The 26,092-nt window shown below is 50.2% G+C and overlaps 1 protein-coding gene across 6 annotated transcripts in view; it reads right to left on the reverse strand.

Annotated features, from left to right (window-relative positions):
• PKNOX2 (PBX/knotted 1 homeobox 2) overlaps positions 1–26,092 on the reverse strand; it is a 257,918-nt gene that overhangs the window by 34,943 nt on the left and 196,883 nt on the right. For all 6 annotated transcript variants that reach the window (XM_082475901.1, XM_082475905.1, XM_082475900.1 and 3 more), the window contains one exon: positions 8,729–8,900. In XM_082475901.1, the coding sequence (XP_082332027.1) occupies positions 8,729–8,900 (172 nt within the window). The remainder of the gene's footprint in view (positions 1–8,728; positions 8,901–26,092) is intronic.

A 26,092-nucleotide genomic window follows, 5' to 3' on the forward strand; every position in this document is an offset into this window, starting at 1 on the left:
ACATGTGATAAAATGGCACAGAAGTAAATACACACACACACACACACACACACACACACGGCTGCATGTAAAACTGGTGAAATCTGAATAAGGTTGGTGGATCATACCATTGTCATTTCCTGGTTGTCAAATTGTACTCTAGTCATGCAAGAAGGGGATCAGGACTTCTCTGTATTAATTCTTACAACTGCATGTGAATCTACAGTTCTATCAAAACACAAAGTAAAAAAAAAAAAAAAAAAAAGTGGGGCTCGCCTTGGAGACCTTTTATGTTGACATAAGCAATATACAGGCATCCCTCTTAGCTTCTGGCCAGCATTTTGATGCCCAGGAAAATCCCACCCTCCTAGCTTCTGGGCAGCATTTTGATGCCCAGGAAAATCCCACCCTCCTAGCTTCTGGCCAGCATTTTGATGCCCAGGAAAATCCCACCCTCCTAGCTTTTGGCCAGCATTTTGATGCCCAGGAAAATCCCACCCTCCTAGCTTTTGGCCAGCATTTTGATGCCCAGGAAAATCCCACCCTCCTAGCTTCTGGACAGCAGTTTGATGCCCAGGAAAATCCCACCCTCCTAGCTTCTGGCCAGCATTTTGATGCCCAGGAAAATCCCACCCTCCTAGCTTTTGGCCAGCATTTTGATGCCCAGGAAAACAAGGATGGGCATCGCTCCCAGAGAATCCTATCAGGTGTGTCGAGCTGTGTGGCTAGAAGCCAGGGCCACACCCGCTCTGAGCTTCATCTGCATTTCAAGTGGGGAGCAACTGAGGAGCCCCCAGCTTGGCATTTGGATTGTCTGATGGGTAGGGATTGTGCTTGACTAATTAAAGGCTCTGAGTACTGAATAAGACGAAGTGTCACTCAAAGACAGAAACCAACAATTGTGTGTTTTCAAGCAGGGCTCAGTCACAGGGTCTTGTCCTCAGGGGATGTCCCCTCCGTGGGGCTGAGACTAAAGGAAACTGTGCCGTCCCAGGCAAAGAGGAGAAGAGTGACTTTAGTCCAGATTACTTGGACCAAAAGATGGAGTCGGGCACTGAATAAATTATTTGCTCTTGCCTAAATTTTCTACTTGACAGTATATGGTGTTTAATAAATACTCATTGACTGATTGATGGATAACAATACCCAAACATTTCTTATTCTTACTGCGTCTCAGGGACTGTGTTAAACCCATCACATGCCTGATTTATTCCACATAACCACCTCTGCAAGTAGGTACCATTATTGCCCATATTTTACAGTTGAAGGCAATGAAGGCCAGAGGTAGAAGTTTACTTGCTTAACGTCACACAGTCGGCGACAAAGCTGGGACATGAAGCCAGGTTGCCTGTGTTGCTTCACCAGCAACTAGGGGTCTCAGGATTTACACAGAGAAAATGGCAGTTGATAGGGTGCATGGTTTAGGGAGAAAGTGGCTTAGTGACAGGAAGTAGGGGCGTCCAGGAAAACCAGCCTTGGGGAAACTAAAGTTTAGTATTTCCAGAACCCTCCCTGGCAATGTTCCCGCATTCGGCTGCTCTGGCCTGGCCCCCGGGAGCCAGAGTACCTCACCGTGCTTCCCCATGCGTAAAAAGAGGGGGTTGGACTGTCAGGTGCCTTCTGTTTTCTGATTCCCTGAACGTTACAGGGACTCCTGATGGTCCTGGAAGGGACCACGTGAGATGATCTAGGCCAGTCTCTAGGTGACCGGATGGTCCAAACCCTCCCGGACACATGGCTGCATCTTCTCTTCTGAGCCTCTCTTATCGCCTCACACCATCTCTACGTTATCTCAATCTGCTGAGTTCTTCCGAACACTTACTGCAATCTCTCTTGCCTTAATATAAAGTGCTGACTCAGCCTTCTGTAGGGACCAAGCCTTCTGTAGGCACCATCAATACAAGCTCCCTTAATTTAATGTTATACATTCAACAAATATTGAGTCTCATTATATACCAAGCACTGGACAAGACCTCTGACTTAAACAAGTTGCCCAGTTAGCTTTGTCTCCCCCAGACAAAATAATCCTAATTCCTTAAACCTTTCTTCTTTTTCCCTCCCTTCCTTCCTTCCTTTCATTTCTTCTCTCTTCTTTCTCTGAGCTTTCCGTTACTGGACTATCCTTCATCTTCAATCAACATTTTATTTATTCATTTTAAAATCTTTTCGTGAATACACACACATACACATCCATACACACAGAAAAGTGCACCTATCTGTTTATAGCCAATAAATCCTTATTAGGTAAAAAGAATCGGAAAATACAATTAAGTAGAACAAAATAAAAAGTAAAATCTACCCAAAATAGCTTTGCTCAAATGAAATACGCATGCAATGTGTTTAAATCAGATTTGGTGCACGGCGGCCAAAAGTGGACCTACATTTTGGTCTAGTAAAGCACAGGTGAAGGATTACTTTTTTATGAGGTGATAGACTTGGTTTAAAGATTTAAGAACATAGAGTAAATCATAATGGTATTCCAAGGCAATGAATATGTAGGACCTATTCAGTATTAGAGGAAAAAATGGGCGATGCCATTAATGTGGGGCAGCTGCCTGGCCTGGCACAAAGCCTGTGGGATTCGCCATCAGACGGCTTGGATTTGAGTCCAGACCTACTGTTTACAAACTGGGTGACATTGGGCTAATTCCACGACTTCTCTGAGCCTCAGTTTTCCTCATCCCTGTCTCACAAGATTTGATAACGGCTAAAAGAGATAATAATGTGAAAGTGCTTTATAAACCACAGGGAACCAAATGCGTATAAACTTTTGCAACCTCTTTTAATGATTTCTAATATCCTGTTGGCTTTTCTATTGCTGTTCCAATTTCAGATAGTGGAAGAATAATCATCCTCAGTTTGTTCTTCTATATTTATGTTTAGTAAATCATCCTCTTATTTTTATGCAATTTTGGGTTTTTGCCTCTAAATCAGAATAAAACTCTGACATATTAAACTATGTTTCCTAAGTGATCAGTGTCATGTAAAAAGTTATTCCAAATCTTCTAGCGCAATAACAATTCCATTTAATTTAACATCGTCATCAAATGTGATGAGTGGATCCTTCATTCCTTTTCTCCCAGTTTTGCTTCATCTTTCAGCTTCTCTCCCTCCCTTCTCTTTCAAAATAAAAAAACAGCCCTCTTCTTCTAAGCAGAGGGCTTCACAAAAGCAAAACGAGATGCACCCTTGCATTTCAGTCTCATATCACAGCGCACGAGCCCCACAAGTCTCAGGAAAGCCCGCAGGACCGGGGCCTCTCATTTTCTGGGAAGTCGCATGGCATGATATCCTGAATCTACTATTTCCTGCCTGGGTATTTTGGACAAGTCATTTAACTTCATCTGTAAAATGTAAGCTGATAGGTAATACTTACACTGTAGAGTGGTGGTGAACACTGAATAAGATCATGTACACATATGTCCTGGGCACACAGTAGCTGTGTGTTATATGTGGATTCTTTACGCCAACATGCCCCTCCCCCCCACCATCAAGTAGTTTTCTGAAAAGTGGCCTCTCTTGTAGGATTGCGGCCTCTTCATCTGAGAGTAATAAGTCCTTGCCTTTCAAAACATTTATATACATAGCACTTTACAGTTTGCAAAATGCTTCTCTCTCCATTACCTCATTTGAGTCTCAGAAACATGGGGACACACAGGCATTGTTATCACTCTGCTAGAGATGAAGAGATCAAGGCTCAGAGATTAGGTAACCAGCGAGATTCCAGGCAGCAATTAGGGAGGGAGGTAGCTTTGCCCTGGAGGGCAGATTCCGTTTACCCTCTCCTTCTTCTGCAATTTGGGAAGCTGGAATATTCTCCCTCATTTACGGATGAAGAAATTGGGAAACACACATTCCTTGAAGTGCTCTGACGTTTCCTGCATGTCACTAGGGCAGCCAAAGCTAAAATCTATTCAGGAATTTTTCCAGACCAGACCAGCCGGACCTGGCCTGAGCAGTTGGAAGGGTGGGGTCACTGGAACAAGGCCTGGGACATGGAAGAAAGGTGAAGTCCAGAGCCTGAAGACTGCTTAGGGAGGCCACCACGCAGGACAAGTCAAATGCTTTCAAGTCACAATGTGGCACTTCCCTTCCCACGTCCCCAGAGATTGGAGAAGCACTGTGGTTCAGGGGAAAGAGGTGGGCTTCAGGAGTTACACCCACCTGGTGCAAATCCCAGCTCTTTAACTTATTATTTTTTTTTTTTTTGTAACTTATTGACTATAGGGTTCTCGGTCTTGGATTCCCCCTTCTGTAAAATGGGTATAATGATAACCCTCTCATAGGGCTATGGTGAGAATTAAACAGCAGAGCTGGGTGCTAGAGAACAGCGGGTTTTGGAGGCTAGGTCTGGGGTCCTCCACTTACTGGGACGCTCTGGACAATTCACGTGATCTCTGCACTTTGGCGTCCTCATCTGTAAAATAGGATAGCGACAGCAACCCCTCAGAGTTGTACTGAGGACGAAATGAGATCAGGCCAGAAAAGAACTAAAGACAAGTGCAGAGGAAGCACTAAGAAAAGACTGGCTCTAGGGCTGCGTCACTGCTGAGTGTGGGCTCGGGCTCCACGCCTGTATTTGACCCACGTATGTGCTGTGTGGTCTTGAGCTGGTGATTTTGCCTTGTGTCTCAGTCTCCTCATCTTAAAACGGGCATAATAATAATCTGTGCCTTGTGGGTCTGAGAAGAGGATTAAATAAGATAATATAGGTGAAGTGTTCAGAACGGCACCTGGCACCCAGTAAGTGCACTATAAATGTTAATTATTACTGGCTTTGATTATTATTTCCTTTCCCTGTTCTGGTGTCTTGTGGGATTTTTCTGCTCCCATCGGGGCGAAGAGAGTGTGGGTGGAAGGCTGAAGGGAATGGCTCTCTGAAGTGGGCCTCCCGCGGTCTCGGTGGGCCCAGGGCTCTGCCTGGTCTCCTTATTCACAGCCTCTGGCCTCTGGCCCTGCTTCTTCAGAGTGGGCCCAGGGGCCTGGGGGGCCCCATTTTGGAGCTGGCTTTGCGGTCAGGCAGCTATAATCTGTCCCTTAAGCCACACCAGGGTCTCATTAAAACGTGCCCCATAAGTGTTAAAAAAAGTTACACATAAAAAAATTCCATGCATGAAACTGAAACCGTACGTTTTACAGCTTCGGTTTGAAATCTTGCATAATATATAAAACCTCGGCCCTGCACTGGGGGCCCGTAAATCAGATTTTATAAAACAAAAAGCTTTTACCTTTCAAAGGGGTTTGGGGAACTTGCAAATTTTACAGACTGAACCAACTGCCAGTCAGAGGCTGCTGGGCCCAAGCAGGGGATCCGAGGGCCAGGTCCTAGAGGCCTGGTGAGCGCTGGGTGGGTGTGGGAATTGGAGTGAGGGTATCCCCGGGGGAGCATTCCAGCTTAGCCACCATGGGGGTGGAAAGCCACCCGCATGGCACTGAAATGGGGAGGGGGAGAGGGTCAGAGAGCGTGGGCACCAGGGGGAGAGATGCTGGTGGTACTCTGTATAAATGAGGCCCTCTGTTACCCCCCGGGAAGCAGAGAGGTGGGTGATGGCGTGCAAGGAGCCAGCAGACCCGGATGCTGACAAGTCACTGCCCTTCTCCAGACTCCAGTGTCCCCATCTGTAAAATGGGCGTGCTGCTTTCCACGCTTGTGGTTTCCCCGCCAGCGTTTTGTGATTCTAAGTTTCTTTTCCGGCAGCTGGCTAACAGGGAAGGGAGGTTCCCTCAGAAACCTATACTCTGGGAACTTCTCTGGTCTCTGAGCAGCTCTGGCAGAGCTTAGTAAGCAGTGCCCATGGGAACTCATCTGAGAGACCGTGGAGCGGGGCAGGTAGACACAGAGATTTGCTTGGACGAGAGGAGGGGACCAGCTGGAGGGGGAGGACCCGCGTGCCCGTGGTGGGCCTGGGGGAGCTGGGGAGGAGGCAGGACCCGAGCGCCCAGCGTGGGACAGAGTTCGGGGGACCCTAGTGTCCTCCTGACAATCCCATCTGTGAAAGTCAACATTCAAGGGCAAAGGAAAGCCGCCCTGACACACATATATATAAAAAATAAATCTCTCAATTATCTCAGCTCATTTGCTTGGGGTCTCATTTTATGTCCCTGCTCCACTGCGCAGTATATCTGTCCGGATAAAGAGTTACAGGCCGTTGGGCTACGTGTGTGGGGTTGTAAAAAATACAGATGCCAAATTAACTGGCTGTGGCACTCGGCAGCTGATTGAGCTGATAATGACGTGATCTGACCTTTTTCTAATTTCTAATTATGTGCATCTCGGCTGTGCTGGCTGCATGATTCTTGTTCTAATGATGGCTCCTGTGGTCGGCCTCTTCACCTCTCCCCTCCCGACACAGGACTACAAGTGGGGTGGCAAAGGGCGCTGCCTGACACCCTCCCCCCCGCCCCGTAAAGTTTCAGGCTTCCGGCCACACAGTCTCTCTGATGGCCTGGAGGTGAGGTGAGGTGGCTGGAATGCCTGGCTTTAGTGATATTGCATTTGACCTTAACCTTCTGGATGCCATGCATTTAGTTCCACAAGCCATCTCGTTAATATTTTATGACTGTCACAGGAGACAGGCGTATTGGCTCTATAGACGAGGAAACTGAGCTTCAAAGGAGTTGTCGTCAAAGTCACCCAGAGGGTTAGCTGTGTAGCTGGGCTGAGGTCCTTGGCTCCTTCAATGGTCTCCATTTAAATAATCGACCTATCCATCAGTCACTGACTGTGGCTAACTGCTCTGGGTAAATCAGGTCCACATGAGGAGGTGGGCTGTCCAAGGCCTGCTCCACCAGGGGACCACTCCCGGCCCAGTCCCCTGAGCTAGAGGTCCAGGGAGCACTGGGGGTCTGGGGCCATTGGGGCAGCTCCTACAACATCCGCGTCCCTAGGTCAGGCGTGGCACGTATCAGACACTAACCAAGTTTTGTTGGATTAATGAAGAAATCTGAATCTTTGAGTGAACAGAACTCTGAGAGACCCAGGTAGTGCGGGCCAGGGGAGAACAGGGAGGCGGTCACACTTTTTGGTATTTTCCAGGCTGTGCTAGAATAAGAGGCTGTCCTCGGGGGGTCTTCTATAGCTCACCTGGCAGGTGGTAGTGGGCAAGGTCTGTGAGGTTTGTTTCCCCAGGACTCCTACCTCTGAAGGTTTAAATTCTTTCATGTTACTCAGCCTATTTTAGGTATTTCCTACCAATTTAGGCCTCAGTTTCTTTTGGGGTCAAGGGAGAGGAGTGCCCATTCCAGCTCCTGCAGAAACGGCTGCCTCACTTCCTGGCTCCATGGCTGCTGCGGGTGTAGCTTCTAAAGACCTGATTCATAATTGTGGTTCTGAGATTCTGAGCAACTGAACAGCAGGGCAGGGCCAGGCCAGCCTGCACTTACTACTGGACCAACTGGAGAACCTGCACGGGCACAGCTCTCCTAGGGGACCTGAGAGACAGTGGTCTGGGCTCCCAGGAAGGATGTTTGCTCAATCCCAGCCAGGGGAGAGGGAGGGCCAGGCACAAGCAGAGGTGGATTTGCGGCTCCCAGAAACCTGCACTAACGCTCCTGACCCCGGTCAGGTGCTTATCCTCTGTCCTCTAAACGCATCATAACACTTCACAGATTTCCAGGCCAGGCTGGGGGGCTCTCCTGGTAGCTCTTCTGGCCTCCATAAAGTAGCATAATCAACTCTTGAGAGAAGCAGTGGGGTGGATAATTCACAACACAGAATAATACCCAAGTCATTTAAATCTGTTCTGCCGGTGCACTGTGTATGTGTGTTTTTCTTCCTTCCTTTTTGGAGTCACATTTGCTTTTCTAATTCTGCTTGCCTTTTGGGAGTAGGTACTAACTAAACTCTGACTGCAAGAGGTCTGTGCTGTAATCAATCAATTTGTGGAAGAGAGTTTTTCAGAGTTTCCAAATTCACCGTGCATCATCCGGCTAATCCACCCACAGAAAAATCAAGAGCTGTGGTTAATAATCCCAGGATGACCGCTGTCATGATGAACAAACAGAGCAGCCTCTCTACAGCTCTCTTTCTCAACAGGATTCCCAGGGCTAGATGAGAATTTCAGGTATCATCTAATCTAGTGGTTACCAAGCCTTATTGAAGACTGCAGCTGTCTGGGAAACCTTTCAAAATGTACCTTCACAGGTCCCACCAAACTTACTGAATCACGGTTTCCAGGTGGTGGGCCCCAGGACCGTGTACTTTTTAAAGCTGTAGTGATGATGTGGATGACAAGCTAGGTTTGGGAGCCTGATCTACTGCGTCCCCCTAAATGGGCAGGACATCTGCTGATCTTCTCAGTGTGACTGTGTTTCCGGTCTTCCTACCCACTGATCTGCTTGACTGTGCCTGTCATCCTCACCCTCCACACTGTAGCACATGGCCACCAGCTCCTCTCTGGGCAGCCCAAGACAGATTTACCAGCGTGCCAGGACTCTAGCTCTTGGAACAGCTACACCAGACATTCTGGGCGCTATGACCCTCCTTTCCTCCCGTCTGCGCTGCAAGGGGGTTGTAGGTCATGCTGGTGTCGCAGCGGCAGAGGAGGGGAGAGCTTCGGCAGCAACACCTTTGCATGCAACTCTTGGTTTAAGGTTCTCAGGCGCTAGAAGGGTACACCTAGTGCCTGCCCACAGGGGGCATGCAAATTTCTTTGTTGAATGCATGAATGAAAGGATCGCTTCTAGGGCATCTGGAGGGGATCAGAAGGGAGGAGGACCCTAGCCAGGGCGGGGGTTGGAGGGTCTTTACCAGATTGTCCAGCTCTGGGTCATCGCTGAAGAAGGGTTTGTGCTCCTGTTCCTGCTGGTGGACAAAGTTCTCGATGTCCACATCAAAGCTGGCGGAGGTGATGCACTCAGAGCCCTGGGTGGCCTGTTCACATTTCTCAAACAGCAGCGTCAGGAGCGGGAAAAGAGGGTGCCTGCGGGGACATCAAGAGCTCACACATGCGCACTCAGAGACTTGCTGCCGTCGGGGCTCAGAAGCCACCAGGGTCCCTTCCCACTTTGCTGTCTCCCAGGGTCCCACTCCCTGAGAAAGGCCCCAGTCCCCATGGTCAGCCTAGACGGCAGCGTTTCACGCCCTGGCACAGAGAATTCAGTCTCCTGATTCCTGGGGCCTCAGAGGTTTCTGTTCCTCCCCACCAGGGGCCTAGCTTTTCTCTTGGTCCAGATAAACTGCACACATATTTGATGAGGGATGCTGGGTATAACCCTTCACAGAAGTAGGTGTCCGTTTCTGGCTCAATGTCAATCTGGGAAGGAAATATGGGAAGTGTCCAGAAAAGTCCTGGATGTGAACATTCGTAGTTGGTCACACACCCACCCTTGGCTGCGTGGAGCCAGCCGAGGGCAGCACCTGTGTGTCTGCAAGTGTACGTGGAGGGGTGTGGACCTGAGTACTCCTCACACGTAGTGGGCAGAAGTCTCCACCTGTCCTGCATCTGTTGGCCGACTCAGTTTAGGTCAGACACCCCAGTCACACGTGTAACACCTCCCTACACGTTTCTAGCATCACACACTTAGCACAACTGTAATTAAACAATTATTTGCATCATTATTTGTCCAGTGTTTTCCTCCAAGACTGTCTTTGTCTCAATGATCATTGTATCCTTAGGACCTTGCCCTGATGCTGACAGCAGGCACTTAATAAATATTCGGTGAATGACAATGAACCGGTGAATGATGAATATGTGAGTGTGAGTGTGCGCATGTGTGTGATGGGTCTATGATGGATGGATGTAAGCTGAAGTGCTTACCTGGCTACTCTATGGGTCTTGGCTTCGACATCACCCACTCTGGGAAGGTTCCCCGACTGCCCCTCCCCTCAACCTATGCCAACGGCTCCCTGGGTTGTTTGCTTTACTACGTGAGGGCAAGAAGCAAGCCCACCTTATTCCTCACTGTCTGCCCAGTGTCTAGCAGCGGCATGTGGATCCTAATAAATCTTTGTTGAATATACATGTGTTAGGTGTGTGACCGCATTTGCATATATAAGCGCATCTCGTTCTCATTTCTCTGCAGCATGAGTGAACAGCTATGTCTTCACACCCGGCACGTGCACATGTGTTTACATGGGTACTGACACTGGACTCTGGAGCCCCACTCCCTCCCACCATGGTTCCCAAAAAGCAACGGCACACCCCTCTCTGGTTGCTCACCTCAGTGCCCTGGAACCACAAATTCTAGCTCCTTTCTTTTTGAGTAAGCTCTGCGTGCTGGGAGAGGAGACAGTATGTATGTTGGGTCTGGTCCCCAGGCTTCTGCCAATGGGGACGTTGTAGCCAGCACTGCCCAACAGAACTTCTTGAGGTGATGGAGACATTCTACAATCTCTGCTGTCCAATATGGTAGCCACTAACTTCATGAGGCCAATGGACATTTAAAATACGGCTGTTTTTGAATTATGGTTTTCTCAGGGTATATGCCCAGTAGTGGGATTGCTGGGTCATATGGTAATTCTATTTTTAGTTTTTTAAGGAACCTCCATGGTGGATGGACCTAGAGTCTGTCATACAGAGTGAAGTAAGTCAGAAAGAGAAAAACAAATACCGTATGCTAACACAAACATATGGAATCTTAAAAAAAAAAGAAAAAAATGGTACTGATGAACCTAGTGGCAGGGCAGGAATAAAGACGCAGACATAGAGAATGGACTTGAGGACGTGGTGGGGGAGGGGTAAGCCGGGAAGAAGTGAGAGAGTGGCATGGACATATATACACTACCAAATGTAAAATAGATAGCTAGTGGGAAGCAGCCGCATAGCACAGGGAGATCAGCTCGGTGCTCTGTGACCACCTAGAGGGGTGGGATAGGGAGGGCGGGTGGGAGGGAGACGCAAGAGGGAGGAGATATGGGGATATATGTATATGTATAGCTGATTCACTTTGTTGTACAACAGAGACCAACACAGTATTGTGAAGCAATTACACTGCAATAAAGATCCATTAAAATAAATAAATAAAGTATGGCTCTTGTGTCTAGGACACTGAATTTTTTATTTTGTCTAATTTTAACTAATTTTAATTTAGATAGCAACATGTGGCTAGTGGCTACCATATTGGAAAGCACAGTAAGTCCTGAAAATGAAAACAGATCATGCTTCTTCCCTCCAGCACGCTATGATTAAACATGCCGAGCAAGACTGAACATTCAGCCTACATAGTGTTTGTAGGCTGACGGGGGACCCCTGTGAGCCTGTCCCATCCTGGGATTCTAATAATTCTGGGCAGAAAGGCAGAAGGGGGTGAGACCCAACCACACTCAAACCTATACCTACTGGTCATTCTACTCAAGCTCGGGGGCAGCGGGGGCTGAGACGAGATGAATTCCTGCCACAGATGAGCTGCGTGGCTTAGCAAAGCTCTCTCTAGACACTATCTCCCCGACCCTTGTTTTGGGAGCTGATGCGTAAATAGCTGGGCTCCAAGGCTGCAGGCTGGGTCACAGTCTGGAGGAAAAAAGGGTCAATATCTGAGGGTAGCCCATCTGCAGCCCCAAATTGCTAGAAGAGCTATTCAGCCCCCTCAGGAAGCTGGTGGGAAAACAACGGGTTCGCTCAGCCATCCGCTGAAGACAAAGAGAAAACCAGGTGAAGGGGTTAAACTCCAGTATAAGTCTTCATTTGCAGCCACTAATACCGCAGCATATTATAGTCTAATCTAACCTGATCCCAGTTTAATGCAAGATTCTCCTGGCCCTGAGTGGAATACCAAAGAAAGCCTTCATGGCTGTGATTTAAGCAGAGGCCTGCAGTGGTTTAGCTGAGGGACATGAAAGGCAAATTCCAGACGGTGTTATGAATTATTGCGCCTTATGAACCTTCCTACTCTCAGCAGATGCCTGCTGCCATTTAAACAGCCACTAGATCAATTAGGAGTGAAAGGCACAAATCGACTCTGTACAAGGGCACTAAATTACCAGGAACTAATAATCCGCAGCATCGTGCCAGGTGGTGGGGGGCGCAGCCCCTGCCCCATCCCCACGGCGGCCGCCGGTCACTGCATGTCCCTCCCTCACTGGCTGGAGGCAGGGTGGGCAGCTGCTGATGGTGTGTGGGTGTGCCGGTGCACGTGTGTGCACCTGGGTTGAATGTAGGCTGTCAACGAGAGCAAGTGTGAGTGTCGTTTGTGTAAGTGGGTTGTCCTAGGTGTTTTTATTGCGTGTGCACACACGGTGTTACGTCTCTGCGGTACTATGCACGTATGGGTTGTGTGTATGGAGCTGGGGTGCAGAGTTTGTGTGCTGTGAATACAGGGTGCTTATGCCCTCTATTGTATGCAGTGTGTGTGCAGGGCTACGTGTTATCTGTATGCAATGCGTGTGCAAGCATCATGTGTTTTGTGTACACAGCGTGCGTGGCATGTGGGGTGGGGAGGAGGGAGCTGCCGGTGACTGCGTCTCCCAGCTACCAGCTCTGGAGTTGGGCTGGGGGGAGGAGGGTGAGCTCCTCTGCCACTGTCCTGGCCTCTGCAGGGAGGAGAGTGATCAGGGAGGGCCTCTCTGAGGAGGTGACATTTGAGTTAAGCCTGGAAGGACGAGGAGGCAGTCAGGCAAAGGTCTGAGGGAGGGCCATGCTGAGCAGGGGAAAACGCAAAGCACTTCAGAGAGAAATGAGCTTGGCATGTTTCTGGAACAAAATCCAGGCGCTTGTGGCTGGAGCAAGGTAGGCGAATGGAGGGAGATGAAGTCGAAGAGGTGAGCAGCAGTCAGATCCGAGGTCTCGCACAGAGCTGGGCTTTTGGGGACTGGGGTGGAGGCGCTGTCCCCTCCACTGGGGGACAGCGTGCACCTTCCAGGCAGAGCTCTAGCATTGGTCCATTTTATAAACCTCTCCCCTGCAGCTGTCAGATCTCCCGTGTGTGTGTGTGTGTGTGTGTGTGTGTGTGTGTGTGTGTGTGTGTGTGCACGTGCGTGAGATGAGGGCATATCTGGGGGCGTTTTCTATGGCTTCTGCCATCTCTCAGTAGAAGAAAACGTGCTTTCCATCTTCTCGCCCAAGTTAAGCAAGGACCCGTGGAGCCCAGAACAGGCCTCCTGGTTGCTGCCAGGCCCCTCTCCCCAGCCCCTCCCTCCCTGAGCTGCACTATCAGTTCCCAGATCCTCCCGTCATACCCCACCCTCCCCAGGCTCCTGCCTCTGGTTCCACCCACCCTGATCCCTGGAGCCCTGAGCCCAGGAGTTCAGATGACATCTGTGCTCACCCACAGCTTTCCGTATGAACCACAGCCAGGGTTGGTAGGGCTGCCTGTGGCTCCCGTGCTCTATCCACCTGCATCTCTCGATCACCCTGACCGCTACCTGCTACCTCAAGTATGGGGACTGCTGAGATGCTCTGTACCACCCCTGAGAAACAGGCTCAGTTTCCCAGTGACTCAGCTGGGTTCTGAGGCTGCAGTGATGCTATGGCCTTCTTTAAGGCTGTTCCCGGCCCAGTTCCCAGCCCCTTCCCCAGTTGCCCGTCCTACACCTGCCTAAGCGTTGACCTATATTTTAAGCTATCCTCCCACATCAACCCATAAGACTGGGGAAGAGGCTGGAAGCCACCTTCAAGGAGTCCTTTCCAGCAGCCTCCACTGCGGGCCTGGGGTGGGGTGGGGTGACTAGGGCAGGGACCAGGAGGGCTGGGCACTTTACCCTCCTGGGACATGAATGCCCTTGTCTGAACCAGGCAGGGGATGGGAAGGGGGATTTCCGGTCATGCGTGGGATACTGGTCCTGTCATTCTTGACCTCCCCTGAGCTTCAGTCTGTCCGACTAGAAAATGGGTTTTAAGGAGTTCCTCTTCCCGCTGTCCAGATCTCTCCCACCATGGATCAGTACCCTTCAGAGACCGGAAGCAGAAACGTGGAAACTCGGTCCCCAGTGCCTGGACGATGATGAACGAGATGTGAAAGATGGCCATTAGCCTTTATTTCCAGAGAGCTGAGGACGTCTGACCTCCAGAAGAGCTCGCCTTCTCGCTCCCCGATCTTTCTCCACGCTTTTCCCTGTGTCGCCTCCCACCTGGCCGCCCCCTCCACCCCAATCTCTCTCTTTTTTTTATTTTTATTTTTTTGAATTTTATTTTATTTATTTTTTATACAGCAGGTTATTAGTTATCTATTTTATACATCTTAGGGTATATACGTCAATCCCAATCTCCCAGTTCATCCCACCACCGACCCCCCTGCCACTTTCCCTCCCAATCTCTCTTAAGCCGTTCAAAATTTGGAGAAAATAAATCTCACTGCACTAATTCAGGGAGAGTTTGAGCCTCGTTGGTGCAGAACAAATAAAAGGAGTGAACTGGCATGACATTTTACTGCAGAAGAGAGGTCGTTTCCAGCCACTAATAGAAAGGATCTGACACAGACTAATAAAGAGAAATGAATTTCTCTAATGGCCTCATTTATCACATTCAGCACTGTGCCTCTGCCTGGGTGCTGGGAGGGGGGGCTGCCCCGAGTGCGGACGGCGCCAGGAGCGGGGGACGAGAGAGGACCTCAAATAAGATTTTATTATATCTTGTTTTCTTTTCGGAGTCCTCATCCCCAGCCCCACCCTCATCACCTCTCCCCAGAAGCATCTGAGCCAAAAGCAAGCTCAAGATATGCAGTTCTTGTTAACGATCCAGAGAAATAAAGAACCCCTCTCCACAGAATTGCAGTCTTGTGCTAGCTTAAGAAGGTGATTAAACCGGATGTGTTGATTTCTACAGGGGTTTAAGCTATCGTTTGGTTTTATTACTTCTGACATTTCTGCCTTCGTTGTTTTCTGCATCACCCAAATTCGCGGGCCTAAAATGCCCAGTCTGGGGCCAGGGTGCGTAGGGCTGCCTCTGGGAACACCCCAAAGAGCCTGGGCCTAAACAGGGCAGGATTTTGGCTGAAGCCCTTTGCAGAGGTGAACGTCACCCTCTCTCCAGCAGCAGCGAGGCTGAGACCCCTCGCCGAAGCCCCAGATCTTCTTGAGGGCAAAGCGATCTGGGCCCCCCTCACCCCCCCACCCACACACACATTTCTGGTGCGGCTTCTGAGAGCGCCCTCAGGCAGGCGGGCCTCAGCGCCTTCCATTTTACTCCTCCCTCTTTCAAGACAGATGTGCTTACTGCAGATGGCCCAGTAGGTTTCCCTAACGTTTTCGAAGACCTCTTGGGGTGGAGACCATAACTTCCTTGGCAATTTTTACACTCGTATCTAACTGCAAGTTCCCCTATAAGGCTGAAGCTCATTTCCTTTTGCTAAAAGGACTCGAAAGAAGACAGGTGGACTTTGTTCTGCTTCCCTTTGTTCCTCCTTGGACAACCTGGGTTAAGAAAAACGTTTTTTTTAACATTTCTTTCTGCTCATAGGGCCATAAACAGAGAAGCAGAGATAGGAAAAAGAAAGAATGTCAAAATATAGAGCTTCAACAGATAACAAACAAGGACCTACAGTACAGCATAGGGAACTATACTCAATATTTTGTAATAACCTATAAGGAAAAGAATCTGAAAAAGAATATATAAAACTTATATATATATATAATATATATATATATATATATAAACTTATATATATATATATAAAACTTAATCACTGTGCTGTACACCTGAAACTAACACAACATTGTAAATCAACTATACTTCAATTAAAAAATTTTTTTTAAAAAATAGCGCTTCAGAGAGGCTATAATGCAAAGAACACAAGAAACGGGGAACAGATATGAAGAGAGAAACAGAGCCCCACAGACTGGGGTTGGGGGGTGGCGATGACAGTCATACGCAGGGGGGGACATTAGTGTTGAGCTCCCTTTCTGGGTGATAAACCTTGTGATTCACAGTCATGCCACTCTGTCACTTCTGAGCCTCTCAGCCATCCCTCCCTTTGTGACCTTGGCCAGAACTGCAGACCTCAATTATGGGTCCAGCCAAGTGTGTGGCAGCCTGCCGGGCTGTCCACCGCCTCTCCCTGTGACTGACCTTGGAGCCCCCAGGCCTGTCCTGTACCTCCCTTCACAGCCCAGTGTCAGCGCTCACCACCCCCTGAGGCTTGGCTGCTTCCTCCGATGGGGACGGGGCGGGGTGTCAGAGCCTTTGGCCTTTCCTAGCTGGGATGAGAGTGGACGGTCCAGAGGAGGGAATGTATAGTAGGAAAGGAAAATTTCTGGATGGAGGCTTTTGGTGATGAGGCAGTGGGACCAGAGCCTGGCCAGGGTCAGACCTCTGCAGAGGACATTAGCCACTGGCCAGTGAGGTTGGGGTGAAGGGGGGCAAGCAGCGACCCAACCTGGTCTCCACAGACACACACAGCGGAGGTCTCAAGTTGTCAAAGGCACACGACCCTGGAAACCCTACCGGGGGGCTGGCATTATAACCCTTTATTTCTAGTGCCCCAGGTCAGGTCACTGAGATCACAGAATCAGAGACAATACCCTGGAGGCACCTTTCAGGACGACTCCTCCCCCTTTCCTGGGCATCTTTTCATGGCCAGAAGGCCCATTGCAAGTAGTCATTCTGAGAACTACAGTGAAATCTCTCCTGGATGCTGATAAAATAGAGTCAACATCATCAGGGCACACCCACAGTGCTTCACAGTATGGCCTCAGCTTTCTTTTCAGTATTTCTCCTGGATAGACTCAGTGGAGAACATGGTAGTTGAACAGACAGCAGGTGGCCCCAGGCCCCTTGCACCTTCACCACCCGCTTCACTAGCTCAGGCAAACCGGGCTGTTGTGCTCCTGCTCTTCCTTCCACCTGAGATGCCTCTTCCTATGTCTCTCCCCGGCCCTCCTAATAATCTCCAGAATCCAGCTCAAAATGCCATCCTTTCTACCAAGATTGGTCTCTCCAGCAAGAGAAATCGGTGCCTCTTCTGAACCACCACAGGACATGCTTGGGGGGTCTCTACCGTGACCTCACTCACAATTTCGGTGGGCTGGGTGGTCTGACACAAGGATAGACTTCGGAGACAGATAATTAATTGTGTGACTCCGGGGCAAGTTACTGAATTTCTCTGAGCCTCAGTTTCCTCTTTTATAAAATAGGGATAACGCCACCTACCACAGAGGTTATTGTTAAGAGTTACATGAAGGAACATGTAGAGTGCCTGGTACTTAGTAAGCTGTTAATTAATGCTTGTTCCATTTCCCTGGAATGGCATGGGGGCACCTTTTTTTTATTCAGAACAACATCGACACTATCCGCTCCAATAAATGTATGATTCCATCTCTACTGACTCATTTGGCAGGGAAAGAAGCCCACATGCCAATTCAAATAGAGGCACAGAAAGAGGAGGAGGAGGAGAGGCAAAGTACAACTTACTAGAACTCGGAACCCCAGTTTTGAAACCAAAAAACACTGCCAGTAAGAATTTATTTTTATTTCCCATAGGACAATTATTAAATTCTATTGACTACAGTTGTTTGTGCACAGATCTGTCTTCCTCACTACATGGGGAGCTTCTCTGGTCCACGAACTCGTCTTACCTCTGAATTCCCAAGGGTCAAGCACAGTGCCTGGCACAGAGCAGAGGATCAATGAATGGGAACAAATGAATGAACGAAGCGAGCACTGACAGCAGGTGGAGATTCTGAGACACAAGCCTGAAGTTCTTTCGGGCTCGGAATCCACTCCCCTGCGGTACCCAGGTCAGCTACAGCCATCTGGCAGCTTCCAGCCACAGTTACTACAAAGGGCCCCATCTCCTCTGGGCTCTGCTGGGTGTGTGGGGTGAGGGCTGGCAGGGTCTCAGGGGCAGAGGAGTAAGTGTGAAGGAAGCGCTCGGCCAGCCCTCCTCTCCTCCCCTCAAAGGCACCAGATGGAGAGAGCAGAGTGGGGTGGGGGAGACCAAGCCAGCAGCTCCTGGTTGGATGTATTTTTACTTCAGGTGTGACGTTGAAACCATGCGGGTGTATTTTTAGTCCTGCCCAGTGGGCGGTGTGTTCGCCTGGGTTGCCTTGGAGAGGACTTCTTCTTGTTGCTAAATTGGAATTGCATCTGCTGGGTTCCTGGGCTCCAACCAGCTCTCCTCCCCCAGGTGGGTGGACAGGTCCAGCCCTGGTGAGTGTGGGGCTCAGGGGAGGCCACAGTCTGCTTTGTCCCCATCCCTTCACACACACACACACACACACACACACACACACACACTCACACACTCACACCCTTCCCTCCTGGCACATTAAAAAAAAGTAATAAATGTGAAATCTCAACAAACTGGTTGTCAAGGCTGGTCTACAAGGGTGAGAATACAAAGAACCTAAAACTTGAGACTTGGTAGGATCTCATGTCCAGCCCCTTCATTTTCTCCCCAGTTTTACTAAGAAATAATTGACATGCATCACTGTATAAGTTTAAGGCATGTAGCATGATGGTTTGATTTACATATACTATGAAATGATTACCACGATAGGTTCAGCTAACATCCATCTTCTCAGATAAAATAAAAAGAGAAAAAGGAAAAGAAAATTTTTCTCCTTGTGATGAGAACTCTTAGTGTTTACTCTCTTAACTTACCTATATATGACAGAGCAGTGTTAGCTATAGTCACCAGGTTGTACATTACATCCCTAGTACTTATTTCTTTTATAACTGGAAGTTTGTACCTTTTGACTACCCTCCTCCGTTACCCCCTCCTTCTACACTTCACCTCTGATAACCACAAATCCAATCTCTTTTGCTCTAAGTTTTCTTTTTAGATTCCACATATAAGTGAGATCCTACAGAATTTGTCTTCCTCTATGATGTATTTTACTTAGCATAATGCTTTCAAGGTCCCTCCATGTTGTCATAAATGGCAGGATTTCCTTTTTTTTTTTTTTATGTCTGAATAATATCCCATTGTATATATATATGCCACAACTTCTTTATCCATTCATCCATCAGTGGACATTTAGGTTGTTTCTGTGCCTTGGCTATTATAAATAACTCTGCTATGAACATGGGGGTGCAGATGTCTTTTCGAGTTAGTGTGTCCATTTCCTTTGGATCCCCAAAGTGGGACTGCTGGATCGCAGGATAGTTCTATTTTTAATTTTTTAAGGATCCTCCATACTGTATTCTAGAGTGGCTGCACCAATATACAATCCCAACAACAGTGCACAAGAGTTCCGTCTTCTCCACATCTTTACTATCACTTATATCCTGTCTTTTTCATGATCAGCCCCTTCATTTTAAGGGGAGGTAACTCAGGAAGAGAAAATAGAAGTATCTTGCCTGCAGTTAGGCAGCTAGTGAGAGGCAGTTTCTATCCAGTCCCCAACAAGGAAGCACTGGGGGAAGGTTTGGTGTGGGAAGGGGAGTTCCATCCATTTTGTCATGGCAAAATGACAGTGACACACCCACACACATTTGGTGGCACTTTGTAACTTACATTTCATGTGCTTATTGCATTGAAACACCCAATATTTTTATTATCCCCATTTTACTGATTAGCAAACTGAGGGGCCATGTGGTTAAATAATTACATCAGGCTAATAAGTGACTGAGATGAGATTTAAATCTGGGTACCCAAACTCCAAATTTTGTGCTCTTCCCCCTTTCCCAGGTACTGTTTTTGAACCATTATTAGAATCACTTCATCCTCCTCCCCCTTTTTTTCTCCACTGGCCTTGAGTCCTATGTGTCCTGGGGTCACAGAACTGAGCTGCCACGTTTACCCTTTGAGCATCAGGACCCGTGCAGCACAAGACAGTCTCTACCTCACCAAACGGGTTTCCAAAAGAACCTTCTCTCATAATAATAACTTCTGTGTGTGGGAGAAGGCTTTGACGTTTTTATAGATCTTTCATTTTCATCTTATGCCTACCCTGTGGGAAAGCTTATCCAAAGAGGTTAAATGAGTTGCTCAGTGGTCGAATCAGAACTTAGGCTGAAGTCTTAGTCTTGTGTTCTTTCTACTTGACCGCAAAATGGCCCAGTGCTCGGGAAAATCAGAGAGTGGGGCTTAGAAGGGCTAGACTGGCTTAGTCCAGCCCTGGTGAGAAGCCATGGGCCATGTGAGCCCTCAAAGCCCCAGCTTGCTGGCTCCCCGCCCCTCCCATCCGACATGCCCCCCCCCCATTCGCACCAGCGGGAGGCCCAATGGCTGGTGTCTTCCCTCTAGTAAGGGGGACCTATCTAGTCTAGTATTTGTCACAGTAACTCCTCACAACTGTGGCCACCATTCATTGTAAGCCTTGTCTGTGCCAAGCACTGTCAGCTGTCAGCATTGGTCATCTCCTTTCATCCTAACATAAACTTGTGAGGATAAAAGTCATTGGGATTCCAGGCTCCTGGATCTCTTATCCGTGTGCCTTGTCTTGGCGGGGTACCTGGACTTCTCAGCTCTGCCTCGGCCAGGTGGTGAGCTGTGGAAGCATCAGGACCCGCTGCCTCTGAACACACTTGCTCTCTGGGCCAGGCAGCCGCAGCCTCTGGGCCTGCCAGCGGCACGTGCAGAGGCTGGGTCCTGGTGGGGGGGCCTTCGAGATGCCGGCAGGAAGGGCAGGGAACAGGCTTTGTCTGGTGCCCGGGGAGAATTGAGCACGGTTTGACTTTCAGATTACGGCTCCAGCAGGATCGCTCCCCTGACTGTAGTCAACAGCTGAGATGTTTTCTCAGATGTCAGTGAATCCAACTGCTTCCAAACGCAAGGAGTGTCTGCTGGAGCCCCAGCCCATAAAACCCAGCTCAGAATGCAGCCTGGAACATCTGCTCCCAGCACCCAGTCCGGAAGCATCTGGTCCTGACTCTTCTGCTTGGAATGGCTAAACCTCTCCCACACCCTTCTCAGGCCACCTCACCCAGCACGTTCCAGGGATGACCAAGCTCTGTGCCAGGGAAGGCACAGGGTTAAGCCCCAGGGTCAGCTCCCTGGAGACAGAACACCCCTTGGTCACAAGGTGGAAGAGTTCCCTCAAAGACAATTCATTAGGAAGTGCCAGTTCCCAGGGTCCTGGCCAGGCAGCTGCTAAAGAGGACAGTCACACAGCAGACAGCCAGCCCCTCCGCCCAGCCCCAAGCCCAGGGGGCTCCTGCCTCCCCATTCACCAGCCCGGCCCCAGGAGAGGCCGCTTGGCTCTCATTTCCCTTGGGCTTCACCTCCCTTGGGAAAAGCAGTGCTACTCTCCTACACTGCGCTGTGGGCCAGAGACCTTGCAGTCAATTCCACATATACTTTTCTGAGCCCATAGATGTGCCAATTTTATATTATAGCTACTTCCTGTGCCTATCTTCTTGCCACTCCCTGGGCTGATTCTTTTTAATTCAGAACCCCTCTTGGAACTTGACTCGATGCTTACGCGTAGCAGAGCTCAGTAAATGTTTAATTGAATCGCAGTGCAGGACCGCTCAGCTGGGAGCCCTTTCCTGTCTTGCCTCTTGCTGGATCGCCCCTCAGCGTTTACCTTCTAGCCCGACCAACCCCTGCTTCCATTCCCCCGAACATCTCATAGCAGCTAAGGGCTGCAGAGTACTCTCCACATGCCAGATTCTTTATCCAGCACTTCATGGTATTATCTCATTTAATCCTCATGACCAACCTAATGAAGAGACGGCACTATTTTCAGTCCTATTTTACAGATGAGGAAACAGAGGCCCAGAAAGGTTTAGTGCCCAGTGGCGGAGCCAGAATGGAAACCCAGGCGATCGAGGTCCACAGGCCCTATTCTGCAGCCTGAATATCACCTCCCTGAATGCACCAGATGCCTCATATGCTGAAAAGGCCACGGGGACCATGCTGGCCCCTTTGCTTAAAACACCCCCATCCCACCCCAACCCAGGCAGCAAACACTGATCTGTGTGTTAGATATTATCATATATCATCTCATTTTAGTCTAGCTATGACTATTTCCTTTTTTACAGTTGAGAAAACTGATTCAGAGGGACTAACTTGCCCAAGGTGACCAAGCTGGTTATCACCACATCTATTTTTAGACCTTGTCCCACAGCTCAGTACGGCTGCTCTATGGCCTTTGTCCCTCTAGCTATTGGACCATTAGGACTGAGCCTGAACTTCAGTGACCTTTAGAGGGATAGTCTCAAGGGAGCGATCTGAACATTGCCCACTGCCCCGTTCTGCTCTTTCCCTAAACAAGTGTGGATTCTAGAGGGATCCAGTCTGCATGCAACAGGGGCAAATGTATTACAAACAAGGGGTTAGCAATGTGTACTGCTTTCGTTGAACTAGAAGTGGACTTCAGCTTGAACTGTCTAGGGCTGGGTCCCATATGGGCAGAAGCTCTGAGTGCAGTTTACAGAGAGCTGAGACTGACAGGAAGAACTACAAACACTACACAGAAAGGTCGAGACTCTGACAGCTGAGAAACTAAAGACTGGTTTGATGTGGGGTTTCTGGAGCTGCTGGGAAGGAACTCATTAACGGATGAAACAGGAAAGCCTTGGAATCTACCTGGAGAACGTGGAGGCATCGGGGCTTTGCTCAAGCAGATGTTAAGAGATGGACGGCGCTGGGTAGAAACTAGGAAGGAGAAAATTCACTGCCTTGGGGTTCGGGTGAGAAATCACAATTGCAAACACTTACATAGCACTTATTCTGGGCCAGGTTCTAAGCATTAATTCGTTAAGCGGGAACATTTCAAATTTAGAACCAGGGAGTGGGCCAGACAGGTCAGTGAGGGCCAAGGAGTGTAGGATTGTGGCTAATGCTATGAGTTAAAGCATTCCACAAAATCGGCTATAAAGGTGCTGGTAAAACTGGGCACCTGCAACTCGGCTACCTGCAGGGATTTTGTGCTTGAGGCTGGAGAGAGCCAACTGTGTGCATCTCTTCCCACCTCTGTTCAGCAGCACACTGGTAGCTTGAAACGGGCCATGGTGGATGCAGTTACACCACGGAAACCGACAGATGCTACATGAGGGCTCTCCCCTCCCCTCTCCCCCCAGAGCCAGTTAGCCAGCACACCAGCCTAGAACCATGGAATATGGACGGGTCCTGCCCCGCCTATTTAAGGAATCCGCTCGACAGGCCCTGATTTAGTACATGCTCGTCCAAGCTGCTGGGTCTAAGGTATTGTGTAAGGCGCTGGGGATAAATCAATGAAAACACACAGACCCTGACTTCATGGAGGTAACGATCTAGTGGTGGAAACAGAACTAATATTAACACAATCCGTTCAATTGTGAGTTAACGCCACAAAGGAGAAATACGGGGTCCTGCAGCCACCTCACCCTCCCCACCTGATTCGCAGCTCAATTCTCCGGCATTTTTCCTGGAGAAGCAAAGCACAGCTGTCCGCACCCTTCTCTCGCTGTTCCTGCCTCCAGGCCAGCACTTCCCGTCACTAACAGGTAACTTCTGCAGCGCCCGGCCGGCCATTTCCTGGGTCCCCAGACAGTATTTCAGCCTCAGGGGCGGAACCCAGCGTTCGCAGAGCCGTCTCAGCAGAGCCCCCTCCTCCCCCACGGCACCTGGCCAGGCCCCGCTCCTGCCACTCTTCTGCTCCCCAGGACATCACGGTTTCCATGGGAACCCACTCACTTCAAAGGGGAACGAAGGAGACTGGAGGGGAGGAGGGATAGTGAAAGCTGGATCAACCTCACCCTCTTGGCCCCGTCTCTGTGCTGCTGGCAACCTAACTTCCAAGCTCCCGGCCACCTAACACCATCCAGCCCGCAGCCCACCGGTGGAGAGGTGGGGAGGTGTGGTCCAAGCTACATTTTAACTTCTCGGGGCGGGGGGGGGGAAACCCCAGGGGTGAGGTGGACCTGGGGAAGGAGAGATCTGAGCTGGGTCCAAGCCTGCGGTCCCCGCTCCAGGGGGCCTCCCCCTGGCAGACCCCTCTCAGCATTGCTCCTGGGCCACAAACACAATTACCCGCGATGTGCATCCAATCATGGGGTCTGCTCGCATTAGACTGCAATCATTAATCTGAGCGGGAGCTCCCGGTTGCCTTGCTGATTAGCCCAGATGATGCTCTGGTATGATCCAATTAAAGACAGACTCGGCCCCCCTTCCCCCCTCCCCCCACCCCACACGCAGAGTTTCCACATCAGAAGGAACCAATACATTTCATCAACACATCCTCCTACACAAATACAACCTCAGGGCACGGGGAGGCTCCCTCCCTCTTGTCGCACTGCCCGCTGCCGCCCCGCGGGCCTGGCCAGGGAGGGCCCTCCCCCACCTTCGTTCTTCTGTAGTTCAGGGAGGGGCCTCGGCGGGGACTCCCAAAAGTCAGCGCGGGCACTGATCCCCGTGGAGAGGGGCTGGTTACATTTATGGACATGAGATGCCGACTCCCTCCCGATGTGCTTTGAGCAGCCAGGCCGCCCCAGGCAGGCAGATCTAATTAGAATTACCCGACCCTATGGGAGGTGGAGTGCCTCCCCTCACCCCGCAAGGGCGGTGGAGAGGGCGGCTGGCACTAATGGGAGAGGGGTGGTCACGGGAGACACCCTGGGGGCCCTGGGGCAAGCAGGGCTGCAGGAGAAGGAGCTGGGCAAGGGTGCTGATGTCCCTCTGCCCCGTCGTCCTGAGATGCCGGGCAGCCTTGTTGGGCTGGACTGTTGGTGGCATCTAGCCTGGGATTTCTTCTTCATGGTCAGACAGCTGCAGAGATAATTTGCTCAAATGCCATGGGCTGTGAGGTGACAGCCCCGTGGGAGAGGGTGAATCTCAGGTGTGGAGGTGAGGCATGTTGGCTGAGGGAAGATCTGGGCCTTTGTACTTCAGGTGACATCATGGTGGACAGCCCCCTTGGGGAGGCGGCCCACCTCCTGGCTGGGCCTGGGTGGGGTCTGAGCCTGGGATCTTGGGAAGGGCTATGGAGCATGTGGAGCCCATTGGCCAGAACAAGGGAACCGTCTGCTTTGTGCCAGACATGGAGCCAGGTGCTGACATGAGCTGTCTCGTAATTCTTGCCGAACCGCTAATTAGGTTCTATCCTGAAACCAACGCTCAGAGAGACAAGTACAAGGAGGAGGTAGGGCTCAAGCCTAGGTTTCCAGAAACTTTATGTTAGGCCACTACTCTGGGGTCTTTCTAGACTAAGATCCGTGCTCACTAAAGGTCCCTGCCCCCGGGGGTCCGAGAAGGTGTCAGGAATCCGTCTCCAGTGCGAATATGAATCACCTGGGATCTTGTCAAAGTGCAGATCGGGAATCCTCAGGTCGAGTGGGGACTGAGATTCTGCGTCTCCAATGAGCTCCCAGGGGACGTGATGCTTCTGGCCGATGGACCGCACTTGGAGCAGCAGTGATTTAAATGGGGTGTGATGACTGTACCCAAAGTCATCAGACCACGGGGCAGTTTTCAGAGGCCAGGCCACTCTCGCTCCCTGCTTATGTTCCCCCACCAGGCACAAGGTGAGACTACAGGCCCTGTGCAGTCTCATCTTCCCACGCCCAGCTGCTCTGGCCACTGGCCGTCCTGGGAACACACCAGGCTCTCCTCTGCCGGAAGCTCCCGCCCCTCCCATTTCTCCTCCTGCTGAGCTCTCTTACTCAGCCTTGAAGATCAAACTCTACTGCCTCCCCCGTGAAGCCTTCTCTGTCAAAGCTCTGACCACTCTGTGTTGGTTTCTTGTTGGCATTATGTCTCTGTTCCTGGAGAGGCAGGGAAGAGCCCATGCATAACCTTTAAGATTTACCTCTTTCCCCTGGAGCCCAGCGCAACATCTCCACGTAGTAATAGCAAGGGTTCAAGGCAAGTGTGAAGGGAGGACAGGAGTGCAGGTCCCATGCTGGGGGCAGGGGAGCTGGGGTCCTCCTCAGGGTCTCTGACAGGTCCTGTGACCAGATGCCGGCATTCTTTGGGGCCCAAGGCAGAGGTCTCTACCCGCAGGAGCTGGACCTGGCCTGTGCGCCAGGCAGGCTGGGGCCCGGGAGCTGTGTTATCCAGGCCTGGGAAGGACCTTGTGTCAGAATCTAGGGATCAGGGCCCACTGCTTTGGACTCCCAACTGTTGGCATTAGAGGCATTCAGCTCATCTGAGTAACTAAAAATAATGCCAGTGACAATGATAATAACAGCAATAATTACCACCATTGCCATAAAGCCACTGTCATGGGCGGGGCTGGGTGGGCCGGTCCACGTGTGACTGGAGTTAGCGCCCGCTGCAGTGCACGCTCAGCCAGGGGTCGACCCCACTGCTGATGCACGCGAACGTATGTGCTCACACGAGCGAATGTGAGCAAGGGTCCAACCTCAATACTGAG

The sequence above is a fragment of the Balaenoptera physalus genome (assembly GCF_965194825.1).
Source record: "Balaenoptera physalus genome assembly, chromosome: 10".
Taxonomy (NCBI): Eukaryota; Metazoa; Chordata; class Mammalia; order Artiodactyla; family Balaenopteridae; genus Balaenoptera; species Balaenoptera physalus.